The sequence below is a fragment of the Esox lucius genome, chromosome 7, assembly GCF_011004845.1.
Source record: "Esox lucius isolate fEsoLuc1 chromosome 7, fEsoLuc1.pri, whole genome shotgun sequence".
Lineage (NCBI taxonomy): Eukaryota > Metazoa > Chordata > Actinopteri > Esociformes > Esocidae > Esox > Esox lucius.
Genome location: NC_047575.1, coordinates 35,639,888 through 35,653,159, shown reverse-complemented (window position 1 = coordinate 35,653,159; position 13,272 = coordinate 35,639,888). Strand labels below are relative to the sequence as shown.

At 42.1% G+C, this 13,272-nt stretch overlaps 1 protein-coding gene across 8 annotated transcripts in view; it reads left to right on the top strand.

The window, feature by feature from the left end:
- trim37 (tripartite motif containing 37) overlaps positions 1–13,272 on the top strand; it is a 32,383-nt gene that overhangs the window by 16,064 nt on the left and 3,047 nt on the right. For 6 of the 8 annotated variants that reach the window (XM_010870908.4, XM_010870906.4, XM_010870909.5 and 3 more), the window contains 7 exons: positions 4,385–4,467; positions 6,612–6,797; positions 6,923–7,213; positions 7,399–7,548; positions 7,705–7,891; positions 9,867–9,973; positions 10,380–10,526. In XM_010870908.4, coding sequence (XP_010869210.2) covers positions 4,385–4,467; positions 6,612–6,797; positions 6,923–7,213; positions 7,399–7,548; positions 7,705–7,891; positions 9,867–9,973; positions 10,380–10,526 — 1,151 coding nt within the window. The remainder of the gene's footprint in view (positions 1–4,384; positions 4,468–6,611; positions 6,798–6,922; positions 7,214–7,398; positions 7,549–7,704; positions 7,892–9,866; positions 9,974–10,379; positions 10,527–13,272) is intronic. The other 2 variants (XM_020048455.2, XM_010870907.4) reach the window with 2 other exon arrangements.

Sequence of the window (13,272 nt, the reverse complement as noted above, 5' to 3'; positions counted from 1 at the left end):
ACCTGTTGAAAGTCTCAGTTGGATTTAACTGGTCGACGACATTTCTTCTCAGTGACCGAGAGAAAGTTCTTGCCTGGCTGCAGGAGCTGTCCTAAAGTTGTTCCTTTGAAGAATTAACAAGAAATACCAATCATTTAAGTCAATGCTGTGGTCATAGGATATTCTCAATCACATCAATGTTATATACTATTATTTTAAGTCAAACATATGTAGTTAGAAAGATGAGACTGCTTCTATTCTGCCTGTGATTTAGGCTTAAAACTAACCAACCTCACATAAGCACATCACCGGTTTCTCATCAGACTGTTACTGCTCCATAATACATACAACCTACACATCTGAAAGGGACATAAGAAAAGATTTGGCTGTTCCTAGCCTCAGAGTTTGGTTGGGCAATGCTCTTAGCCCAACGGTTCTATTTGCTGAGTAAAGATAATAGTTTATACCATAAAATAACGTTACGGGAGGCCAATAGGGATTGATACAGTATAATCATATATCAAAAATAGGTACATAATCATAAAGACAAACTAGGGCATTGCCCAACCCTGCAGTATGTGCATACAGACTCAGAAATATACACTCATGGTCCAATCTCCTGAGCCTCTTCTGAAACACTTCAATCCATGTTAGTGATTCATGTTTGCTTTTAACAAGGAGCCTCTCAGGCCCTGTGGGATGAAGCTACAGTCAAGTGTCATCCCCCTCTCCACCCACATGGACCTTCCCCATCTATCTCCCTCTATGTACTTGTTTTTCTCTCCACCCTCTCTAAGCTGTAATGCTATTAGGCCATTTTTCTCTTCCCTCTGGTTGGACAGATGCGTCTTTCCCTGGTTCTAAAAATACACCGAGCGTTGTGACGAGTGAAAACGGCTCTGCTGGAGACCTCTGACTCATGATGTTCTGGAGGCTGTTACAATAGCAGGGTCTGCTGTGTTTCCCTTTGGTCCTGCTCCCCTGGGGTATAGCTAACGGAATGTGAACATGTAAAATACACACACAGACATTTGCATAGATGCAATTAAGAGGTAGATGGAACTTGGACCAAAAAAGTGGAAATGCCATGGACATGTTATAGGGATGGCAGTTAGCGCTCACTTCATCTGAAATTTACTACTGTAGGTTAAACCGGTCTAAGGAATCCATATGATACTTGAATATCCTTATTGTTGGTGTCTTAGAGTACATTGTGATCACATCTTTTTAATGTGGGCTCTAGGACTTTGGTCTACCATTGTTTGCATTCAATTGACCTATTTACTGCATCCATTCTAAATGGGCAGGCATATTCCCTTTCACTTCTGCTAAAAGAACAGCGTCATTAAGCTGTGCAATCCAAAATGAACACTTTCATCAGTAGAGCTACAAGCTGGTTTAATCTAATACATTGGTTCTCAAACCTCACTGGGACCCTCTGAGAATCAAGGGCTTAATAATAATTAGGCAAGTTAATTTAGGTGTACTGGCTTTGGAATAAATGAAATGCTTGGAAGGACTGGGAGTGTCCAGGAGAAGTGACAACCCCTTTTGTGCTGGTCATGGGGACACTTTCTCAGTGTCTGAGTGTCTGGTTCAGCCAGCGTCCTGCAGATGCTGATTTATTTTTATTAAATATATTGCCATCTCATAGGCTTCATATTAGCCAAGGAACCTAATGTTCCTTAGGTTGGGTTGACGTGAACAAGAAAAATGTCTATACCCATATAGATGGAGGAAATTAGATGTGAAGTTCCCAAAAGGTCATTATTCACTTTTTTGGTTATGGCTGGGACAGGCCAGGGGATCTCATGATACAGTATAATCTTGATACTTATCGTGATACTTTAATATTTCTACTGCTCCATTTTCCCATGTAGTGTCTTTCTGAACAGTCTACAGATCCATTCGGATTCTCCACATTTTCTTTTGTTACACTTAATTGATATATAGTGTTTTTCCATTGATTTACAAACAATACCCCATAAACAACCCTCAACTTATATGTCCTGGAAGCACATTTGCTTTGATTGCAGCAATATGTCTGTTCGGATAACTCTATCATGGCACACTTGGATTTTGCAATTTGATGCCATTATTCTTTGCAGTAGACTTCAAACACAGTTAAAAATTGAGGGGATCTCCTGTGCTAACCCTGTTTAAGTCAGTCCACAGATTTCCTATAGGATTAAGGTCTGGGCTCCTACTGGGCGGTTCCAGAACATTGAATTTGCTTTCTGCAAGCCATTCCTTACTTGATTTGTGCTACAGATTGTCTTGTTGAATGGTAAAACCTTTTCTGGCAATGAGCTGCTGTTTGGAGCTATTTATTGTGTCTGCTTCGACTAAAGAAAAGCTGCCCCATACCAAGGTGCTGCCATCTCCATGTTTGACTAGCTAATGTGTTCTTTGGCTGTGTTGACTTTGCGCTAAACATATCTTTTTGAAATTAAAGGCAAAATGTTCTCATCAGACAAAATCGTCTTTACCCACATGGTTTTGTGAGAACACGTATTCTTTCAACATATATCCATGTCTATCCACTGTGTGTTGGTATGTTAGTTCTGTCAAAGCATTAAATAAATGCAATGAATCACACAATCTTCTGTATCTTAAAATCTGAACGTAAATGGAATATTGATGTTGAGTAATACAGTGGTTCACAAGTATTCAGTGGATTTTAATCAAGGGTTTTTGCAACTGGTCTACACAAAGTCCATATTGTTAAAGTGATAAATACAATATGCCTTATTATTCTAAATTAATTACAAATATAAAACAGAACATTTGTAAGTATCCCCCTCTTTGCCATGACACCTGGATGGGCTGTGGTGTTTAGAGGAACATTTCCAAGGCATTGAATAACCCACACAGAATATGTATATAAGGCAAAACTGTGAATCTGTCTAAAACAGGCTATCCTCAAAAACTGAGTATCTGGATGAGAATGGCACTAATCAGGGAGGCCAAGAGGCCTGTAGCATCTCCATGACTGTGCTTAACAAAAGTGGCCTATGAGGGAGGGGGCCAAAAAGCCCTTGTTGGAAATAACAGCTTCTTAGGGAGTTTTTCTCCACTGCTAATGCTCCACTGCAAAGGTCCTGAAGGACACTGGAAGCTTAAACCATCTGTCACACACTTAACCAATGAGGGTTCAATGGTAGAAATCCCAGGAAAACCTCACTGCTGAAGGAGAGTCACAATTGAGCCTAGTTGAACTTTGCAAAATCCTGTGTAAACATGCCCAAATCCTTCTGGGAAAATGGCATGTGCACAGATGAAACAACATTGGAGCTCTTTGGCAAAGCAGATCAGTGTTTTGTTTACAGACAACCAAATAATGATTGAAGAAAAATAACCCATAGTCAAATGGTGGGGATATTGAATAATGCTGTGCTTGCTTAGCTACCTCTGGTTTTGGGGTACTTGAATGTGGGAGTGGCTTCATGAAATTAGCTGTTTGTCAAAGCATATTTGAAGCATAGTGTTCAAGTATCTGTCAACATTTCTAGGTTTTCTAGCAGGACAATGACCTCAAAAATATCAAAAAGCACTCCGGAATGGCTAAAGAAACTGTTGACCTCTGAAATGTTGATGATATGGAAGATTATTTATTGTGCAATGGTGTGAGAATATCTGGCTGCAGCTGTATATGGCCTATATACCATAGCTAAGTGCTATGTCCAGGTACAAAATAACACTGTCTTATTACGTATTTATATACAGCAATATACCAGCTGTACAGTTTTGTCCATTTCCAGTTCATCTATCCACAGTGATCCACACTCATCATGTCCAACTCAAGAATGCCAAATGAAACAACCACACATCCCAATCATATTTTGCTTACAGTTTGCTTACATCCTTTGTAACAGTTGACCACAGAGATTTTTTATTATTAATCAGGAGATTTTCTTTTTTAATTGTTGCAAATGTATCAAACTCTGCCCCTTTACAAGGCTTTCACAAAAATAGTCTTTGTAGGGTTCTTGAAATTCAACACTTGAGCCCACAGCAGTTGAGTTTGGAGGACAGGTTGGGTTAGTCATTAAACACATGGAACCTATGTATACTGTTATTGTATTGCATTCAGTGGTTTAAACATATTGCTGGCCATGTCGGCTGCAGTGATATGTATGAGGAGAGTTTTGATCAGGTAAGGTTATTTGAAACAAGTGGATTAAGCTGTAAAATACTTTTGGTGCTGGCTCACACCAAGCTGAAAATAATATTGGATAGTGGTGAAATTATACTAAATGGTAAATCATCAGAAACCATATATACTGTATCAAAGAAGGCACGGTTTAGGTACCGGTCTTCCACTCCAGCTGTCTGCTGTGGTTTTGGTGTTGGTTTGACCTGGACATGTTGTACCCCGTCCTGATGCAGGGTGTTTGGTTCTCAGGTCTGGGGAGAATGATGTGGAGTTCAGTGGGAACCTGGAGATGGAGGAGGGAGAGCTGCCCGACGATGTGGCTGGTGCAGCAGGTAGCTTCTTCACTTTGTCACTTTTTACCTCTCTATCTCCCTCCTCTGTCTCCCACTCCTTCGTTCTTTTTCTCTTTGTTTTTCTACATCTTTCTCTCCTGTTTGTCTGCCTGTATGTTTGTCTCGTTTGGTATCTATGCCTCTCCGTCTCTCCCAAATGGCAGTGCCTTTGGGAAGTATTCTGACCTTTCTTCACATGTGTTTATAGACTTTATTTATAATTGATTTAGATGTCAATGTTTTGCCATCCTTCTACAAATAATACCCCATAATGACAAAGCAAGAACATGTTTTTTGAAAGTTTATTCACACATGAATCTTAAGTAATTAGACACTCTGCCATGACGCTCAAAATTGAGCTCTGATGCTACCTGTGTCTTCTAATTATTTCTGAGATGTTGCTGCAATGTAATTTGAGTAAATTCAAATTATTGGACATAATTTAGAAGGAACACGTTTGTCTAAATAAGATACCACACTTCCCTTTATAGCAGACCAACAACCAAGCCATGAAGTACCAGGATCTCTCTGTAGACCTTTGAGATTTGTGTTGAGGCATACATTTGGAGTTTATCCTCTTTTATTTCTTTGATAAAGTATTAAAAATCCCCAGGAGCACTGTTGGCTCCATCACTGTGAAACAGATTTTTTGAACCAACAAGACTCTTCCTAGAGCTGGCCATTTGGCCCACTAAGTTACCGGGCAAGAAATGCCTTGGTCAGGGAGGTGACAAAGAACCCATTGACTAAACAGAGCTTCAGGGTTTCTTAGCAGAGAGGTGTGGCCTGATGGAAGCCACTCCTCAGTAGAAGGCATGTGACATGTCTCCTGAAGGACTCGGAGCATGAGGAAAAATATTCTCTTGTCAGATGAGACCATAACTAAACTATTAGGTCTGAATGAGTCACCGCTCATCAGCTGGCCAACACCATTCCTACGATGAAGTCTGGTGGTGAAGATGCTTCTCTGTGACAGGATTAAAGGAAGAATGAATGGCGAAATGCAGAGACGTCCTTGAAGAAAGCTTGATCCCGTGCACATGACCTCAAATGGAGGTGAAGATTCTTCTTTCAGTACAACAATGACCCAAAGAACACAAATCACTGGAGTGGCTTTGGGACAAGTATGTGAATGTCCTTGATTGGCCCAATCAAAGTCCAAACTTGGGCCCCACTGAACAGCTGTGATGATTCCTGAATAGGAATGGCAAGAAATGACGGTTCATCTACAACCATCCTGCTCCTGATGAGCGATTGCCGATAAGGCAAGGCCATAATCTGGAATTGGTTATCACAAATTGGGAGGAGAGAAAATTGTGGTTACAATTTTTTTTTTATAAAATATGTATGGCTTGGTAAGACACTATACCCAACCACCTAGCTTTGCAGTAATTACCTGAAAGACTTCCAGACACAGCGCTAAGCTAACCATATGCTAGTTTTATATTCTGCAAATGAAAAATTGGTGTGTTTTTCTGACTCTGGAGATGCAGAAGAGAAAGCGTAATCTCAATTTAGCAGAATCACTTTAATATCAGACTGTCTTAATATAAAGGACCCATCATTACATGCCCGCATGCCTAATAGTGGATTTCCCTGGGAGGTTATTTAAATTCAAATTTATTCATTAAACATTGGCTGCAAAGTGGATTATCGTCCCTGCCGCTATTGCTCTCTGCTTTAGACAGCCGAGTTGTGCTTTCTTCAGTCTCTTGCCTTTTCAAATGCTCATTGTGTCCAGACCTTAATGATTTTTCTGCTGCTCTCTTTTAGCTGGGCTCCGGCTGACTCATTTAATACCGCAGTAAAACGGCTGGAGACTTGAGTGGTTTGAAATGGGTGTACTGTAACTCAAAATGGAGACACAGCGTGGGCCGTTGAGGGGCCATTGTGCCCAGCTCGTGATAAATCTAGTATAGAAAGAAAATCGACCCGTTTATTTATTTTTTGCTACAACTGTTTGCTCTGCCCTGTTCCAAACTCCTTGAAAGTGTCGGTTTACTATTCGTTGTACTCCTCCAACAATCAATAGGTAGATGCATGGGGCAGTACTGCTCAGCGCTGGTCTCCGCTTCCAACTGTTGCCTCACTTGTGTCCCTTTGGGTTAGTTGGTTTGTCTGTCTCTCCTGTGGTTCTGTCTCAGGAGGTTCTAATCCAAGGTGTCTGAGACGCGGTGGTGGTGCGCTCTCCTCCTCCGGCAGCAACAACAGCCTGCTGGACATTGACCCAGTCATCCTCATCCAGTTACTGGACCTGAAAGAACGCAGCAGTGTGGAGTCCCTGTGGGGCCTTCAGCCAAGGCCTCCTGCCTCTCTGCTGCACAGCCAAGGTATGGGCTCGCTCTCTTTCCCAGCATCCTACTTGTTACAGGATCGCCACTCTACGGCACAATAACTCCCTCACGGGGAAACTAGAAAAAGGCACTTGTTTCATTTCGACCCACCTCCCCCTCAGTCCAAGTCCACTCCAGGAAGGAGCGGGGCGAGCGCCGGCCTCAAGCAGTACGGCGGGGAGCGCCAGACTCGGGGGTTCTGATCCGGCTCAAGGCTCAGATGGCAGAGGTGCGCAGTAAGATGACGGACGTCAAGTGTCAGCTGGAGGCACGGGGGGACGCCAGGGGCGGGGCCACAGGGGTGGAGCAAGGGCCCTCTTACAACGCAGACTCTGACACGGCCGCCAGTAGAAAACACACAGAGCTGGATCTGATGGGCAAAGAACCTGGGACCTCCAGGCACTGTCGCTCTGGTGAGTGGTGCCACACACACACACACACACACACACACACACACACACACTGTAGTCAGTACACTCTACAATTTGTAGAAGCAGATTGCATCACTTTCAAAATGCTATCTGCTGACAATGTTTACACAGTCCGGAGGGGCCGCTGGTGATCCATGGCTCTGCTCCGTGTGATGTTCATCCTGCAGATGTTTGTGTGGTAGGAGGGAAGAAGGCCCCGTCTCTCAAGTCGGAGAGTGGTGGAATGGGCCTGAGGAGATCCACAGACGGAGTGGAGAAGGAGCTGAGAGGCCAGGGTGGTGGGGAGTCACCCAGGGACACCCCCAGCGGGTCTGAGGGTCAGTAGTACACCCAAGGAGGTGGTCAGGTCTCTACACACACTGACTGTAATGAAACACCAGCCAGGCGCCACAATGCGTCCCAAACGTGTGTTTGTCACTCAATAAATAAACCCAAAACCTGCTGAGTTCTGACTGACCCTGTGCTGTATGCAGGAGCCCTGAAGCCACGCAGCACCCACAGTTCTCCTCCCTCTCTGGGCAGCTCGTCCTGCTCCGACAGCAAGCCCTGCAGCTCCAGTCACGACCAAGAGCAGCACTACGCCGCCGAGCTGTACGCTTTGGGGGGCCTGAACGGCATCTCCACCGCCACTATGACCCGGCCCCGGACCCAGCCCATGGGGTAGGAATAACGCGGTCCTAAATCCAAGCCTAGCCTTAGCCCCGACACATTAGTGGACATCCAATGGGATCGAACTGGAATTCTGTGACTCCCCCAGGTTTTTAGGAAAGGAAATATTAGTGTGGTTCAGGTTCTTTGAGGACACTTGAAAATGTAAAAAGTGGACTCCCTCACATAGCATTTGCAATTGTGTCACAATCTTTTAATGGATCTCTTTAAAGCAACATTCTGGTCATTATTCTTATATCGAGTGTCCTTTACTGAGGGCACATCCTCTCAGGTTTAACAATTTGTTTTTGGCATCATATTTGTTTTGAAGTGCTTTGTTTTTGTTTTTTTACTACTTCACTGTGCCAACATTGGCTGCATTTGAAAAGATGGCAGTGTAAGTGGAAATTCTGCTGTTCTAGCTAAGAGTCGCAGTTGTATTTATGTGGCACTGTCCTTCAAATGGACCAGGAAGAGCCAAGAGACCTGCTTAATTTTTCTTTCTTCCCTGATTTGTCATATCTATGGCCCTGCCTCTCCCAACAGCAACTTCTAAAACAAATGAGAGGGTATGGCCATTCTGCTTTTTTCCACTCAAATCAAGAAGTTACGTATATCAACATGTCAGGACACAATCTCTTACCACCTCCTGAGGGAGTTGCTAGAGTGCGATGAGACCAGGTAATCCCTGCTGATGATCCTTGCCTTTGCTCCAGGTGATACTGGCCAATTTGCCATCTGTTTCAGCCGCTCTCCCAAGCCTCTTAACACTAGAACCACCAGGCCTTTTTGACCCCCAGTATCCGGCAGAGCCAAACGCTGTTTGGTGTCATTAGCATACGAATCGTCCTTATTAGCATGGACGTTCTCCTCCATAGCATCACCATCCAGCCAGAGCATCAGTTCATCTACTGGTCATCAAACTTATATAGAAGTAAAAAAACATTAATCCATTGACGTCATGCATTCAGTGAGGGGTGATTAGCGCCTGGGTACCATTTGGGTATCAACACTAAGTGCTGTGGGCTGTTGGTAGATTAAGTCAGAAAACCGGGTAAAAAACAGGTAAATATTCTGTAAATAGTTTTCTGTTTGTCAGTTTAGAATTCCGAAACGGAACAATGTAATATACCCCTATTTAGGAAAAGTTATGGAAGGAGGAGGGTGTAGCTTTCAAAATGGCCGTTTTATTTTAATTATGAACTCAAATGCCAGTTGGTGTAGGCATTTGGCGGTTCTAGTGTTAAGAATTGCTGTACTAAGACAGGGTTTCACAAAACTGTGGAGAGGGGAAAAGGTTTCAGTTTTCCACTTAACATTTTTGGAGGTCTAGGCTTGTCCCTTAGTACTCCTGCTGTCCTGCTGGTTTGAATTTGGCCCACTGCTCTTTCAGCAAAACGTTCTTTCCAAATTGTCTCTGTTTAATAAAGCAGTGATGACCGGGGCCAGTTTTTCTTACTGGGTGGAAACTGAAACTCGTGGCCTTGGGTCGTCCAGAGGTCTGTGCCACTCCCTCCGGTACATGTGCAGCTGCTTGTGTTGAAATCCAACCTGCTGCTCTTTCAGCAGAAGTGCTCCCATCTATCCTTTATCACTTCCTGAAAAATACTACCTATAACTATATAAAAAAAAAAATAAAAAAAAAAAAAACTAATCTCAGACTAGCTCCTGTCATAGTATTCTATAATTATATCATATTCTATAATGTTTTCAGTAGGCCTATCACATTAGGTTTCCAGTAGACTATAACATTTTCTCTCCTAACTCCCCCCTCTGTAGGCATTTCGGATTTAACTTTGCCACTGAGAATGAGCACAGTAGCACTGGTGATAGAAAAGTGCAAACCTTATGCTTGGTGAGAATGGTGTAGTGCGTCATAATCTAAATCTGTGCTTTTGCGGAATTTTAACAGGAGAACAAAATGGACTTGGTGAGAGACTTAGTTGTGGTCAATTTGCAGTATACATATGTCTGTCCACCCCCTTAGTGCCAGCCTGCTGACAGACAGCTCTCTGGATTGTGACTCAGAGGAGACTACTGAGATTGGCCAATCACTGCCCTCCTTGGCAGAAGGACCCTGTTGTCCTGATGAAGGTGAGGCCTGACACTTTTACTCCTTCCCATCCTGTCCATCTCCCTCCACACTCTTGTGAATGCTGATGTAATGGGACTCAAGATTGCGCTCCACTTTGAATCGAAGTGCATCGAATACATCTGTCTAATTTAATCTTTATGCATTTTAGAGGATTTTGATTATATTGTCTTCCCCCTAATTAACCTAATAACATTGTGTGGTTTTCTTGTTGGCCCTATTCCCCCTCTGAGGTGACACTAGTGTTCCCCTTACCCATCAGGCTCTTTTATAATCACCTTCTAGTCTCCCCCACTCAGTCTTCAGTTTGCCTGTCTCTCTCACTTTTTTCTTTCTCTCTCTGTTTGTGTGTCTTGGTCTCATTGTTTTGCCTTATTCTGTACATCCGTCTGTATTTCTATGCGTTAGGACATGTTGTCCAGAAGCAGGCTGTGACTCTACTGCCAGGCATGAGCAGTGACAGTGAGATTGACTGTGACACTGAGAACGAGGATGAAGTGGTGGCCCTGGAGGCTGGAGACTGCCGCTACGACGCCCGGGCACTGCCCTGCACAGGTCAATAGTGTTGCCTAACACACACACACACACACACACACACACACACACACACACACACACACACACACACACAGGTTTCCTGTGGGAATAGTAAACTTTTCCCCCATGGGAGTCAAACCCATTGTAAGCAGAATCTTCTTCCAACTGAGTTGTATAATAATAGTAACATAATCGACTGAGTCTAGCTTTCCATTCTTGTGGGATTACAGCAGTTTATAATGAGAGGTTTAACAGGCAGGTGATAGGGAGTGAGATATTCAAGGCAGGTAGCCTCCGATCATCAAGCCCAGATGATTTATTATGGTCCAGATTATGCTCTTTAAATTCATTCATATTATTAACTAGTACTGGTTGAAAAGAGTAACTGGGGTAACTGTGGTGCTCTGAGGGAGAACTACAGGACAGTGTTTCCTATAGGATTCTTTGCTAGCAGTGAGGGCACCGATTGTCCTGGGGGTCCAAGAGCGATTTAGATTTGTCTTCATTGCATTGCATTTATAGAAATAAACTGTTGCGCTAATAACTGTTCCTTAAATTGTAGCTAAATAGGGCAGTTACTCTAAAGCAGGGTCTCAAGTTAGGCCTTCACTTCACCAGTCACTGTGGCAGGTAGATTGAAAATATCCCAAATATTTTTTACATCATAAAAAGCAAATGTAATGTTTGTTTATAATACATGTATTCCAAATAGGGTGTTAAGCTCAATTTTGCTGAAATCTTGTGACCTGTGTGTAAGCAAAATATGAAATTGGTTTGGACTGCTTTTTCATTTAGCCAGCAATGCGTGATGTATTTGTACAGTAGCTTGCTGGCATTGTCAATGATTGTGGACTAAGGTGGGAAAAATAGCTCACTAGCATAATTGGTGACAGAGAAGAGATGTGGAGCAACAGTAAAGTAAGAGCTCATCTCTGAAATGTTGGAGGATGTCCACAAAACTCAAGTGTTGAAACTTTGATTGGCAGGTCAATTCTGTGCCAATGGAACAAGTTAAATCAACGCTACTTGTCAGTGCATACGTTTGTGTGGTGTGATGTCCCTGATATAATTCTTGTTACTTTTTGGCCTGCAAACCTTAGCAACGTTTGATGTCATACCTGCTTTGTGGGATTAGCATAAAGTTACTGAGAGAGTTGTTACTGTCAAGGGTTTTGTGTTTGTATGTTTTTGCCAAGTATCTGCCCAATGAATGAAACTCATTAACAACTACATGTTTTTTATTTTACAACATAGAAAGGCTCAGATTAACTTTTAAAATGTAAAATCTTAATTAGAATATACATCAATTCAATTTTGTTCATTGCATTTTTTGAGATGCCAATTCTATTGTAAAAATTACTTCTTTTTGGTATTTTTTGAAGAGTTTTGACTCAAATGTTCAGTTGCTAAGATTGAGTTTAAGATCAGGCTCAAAAACAATAATTGCATTTTTTTCACAGCCTCATGTTTACCTAAGATACCTATAATTCAAAATTGCACTGTAAGTAGCCGTAGTAGCTACTGTAACATATTTCAGAAATGGGTAACTAGTTTGCAAAAGGTATCAACAAACATGAGAAATATAGTGACAAAGCAAAAGATAGAAACAACTTGTGCTTGTTGCTTTAAAAGGTTTTATTTGGGTGAATCCATTTCTTTGTAAGATCACTTCCTGTATGTATGAATGTTTAAGGCATTTTACCAACTTTCGTGTCCAGAGTGACTTACAGTACTTCAATAAATTTGTATTTCTTTTGGCACCCTATGAAAATCAAATCTACAACTCTCTTAGCAAGCACCATGTTCTGCCAACTGAGATATGGGGCACACAACCCGGTGTGCGTTAATATAGACCACTTAAGTACCAGTGAAAGGTTACTCATTAATCAGTTGATAGTTTCAGATCAGAACTCTAATACAAAATGATAACTAACATTTTTGAGGAGCAATAAAGGATGGCCTGTTAATAGCCAGGGGTGAAAATGTGATGTCAAGTTTGGAGGGGCCATTACATAAAATGTTCTTGAGCAATTTTTAAAGGGGGACACCAAAGGTAGCGCTGTAATACTGTTTTTGTTTGCACCATCGGTTTGCTTGCTACTGTAGCTCTGCAAATTCTGCTATTGTGCGTGAACCCTACCAACATAACACATTTACTGCATTAGCCTTACGTTAGCCATGTGCATTGAGTGCCTATCAGACAGTAGACCCTAGTGAATCTCGAAGTGTGTACTACAAGTACGTCCTTTGCGGATGATGGTAAAGTACGTACTGTTTAGTGGATAGTAAGCTAGTATGCCACTATTGGGACTGTTTGGGTTACTACCTCGTCATAAAATAGCGTCCCAACATTACATGATTTTGTGATGCAGCAACATCACGCCGAATTTGAATATTTTGCTGAACACCATTTAGCATTGTGTTAAACAGACGTTATGAAGTTTATTTCCACCACGAATAGCATTTATGAACTGTACTGGCTGTTTTAACAGCTTTTATTAGCCAGTAATAGGCCTACTAGTATCTACTTGGAATAGTCATAAGAATTGATCAATTGCTAGCGAGACTGAAGATGAGATTTACACTCAGAACCATTTCATTTCATGGCACAACGTTCGTTTTTTATTCGTATCTACACTGAACAAAATTATAAACGCAACACTTGTTTTTGCTCCCATTTATCATGAGTTGAACTCAAAGATCTGAGACTTTCTCTATGTACACGGCCTAATTCTCTCAAATATTGTTCACCAATCTGTCTAAA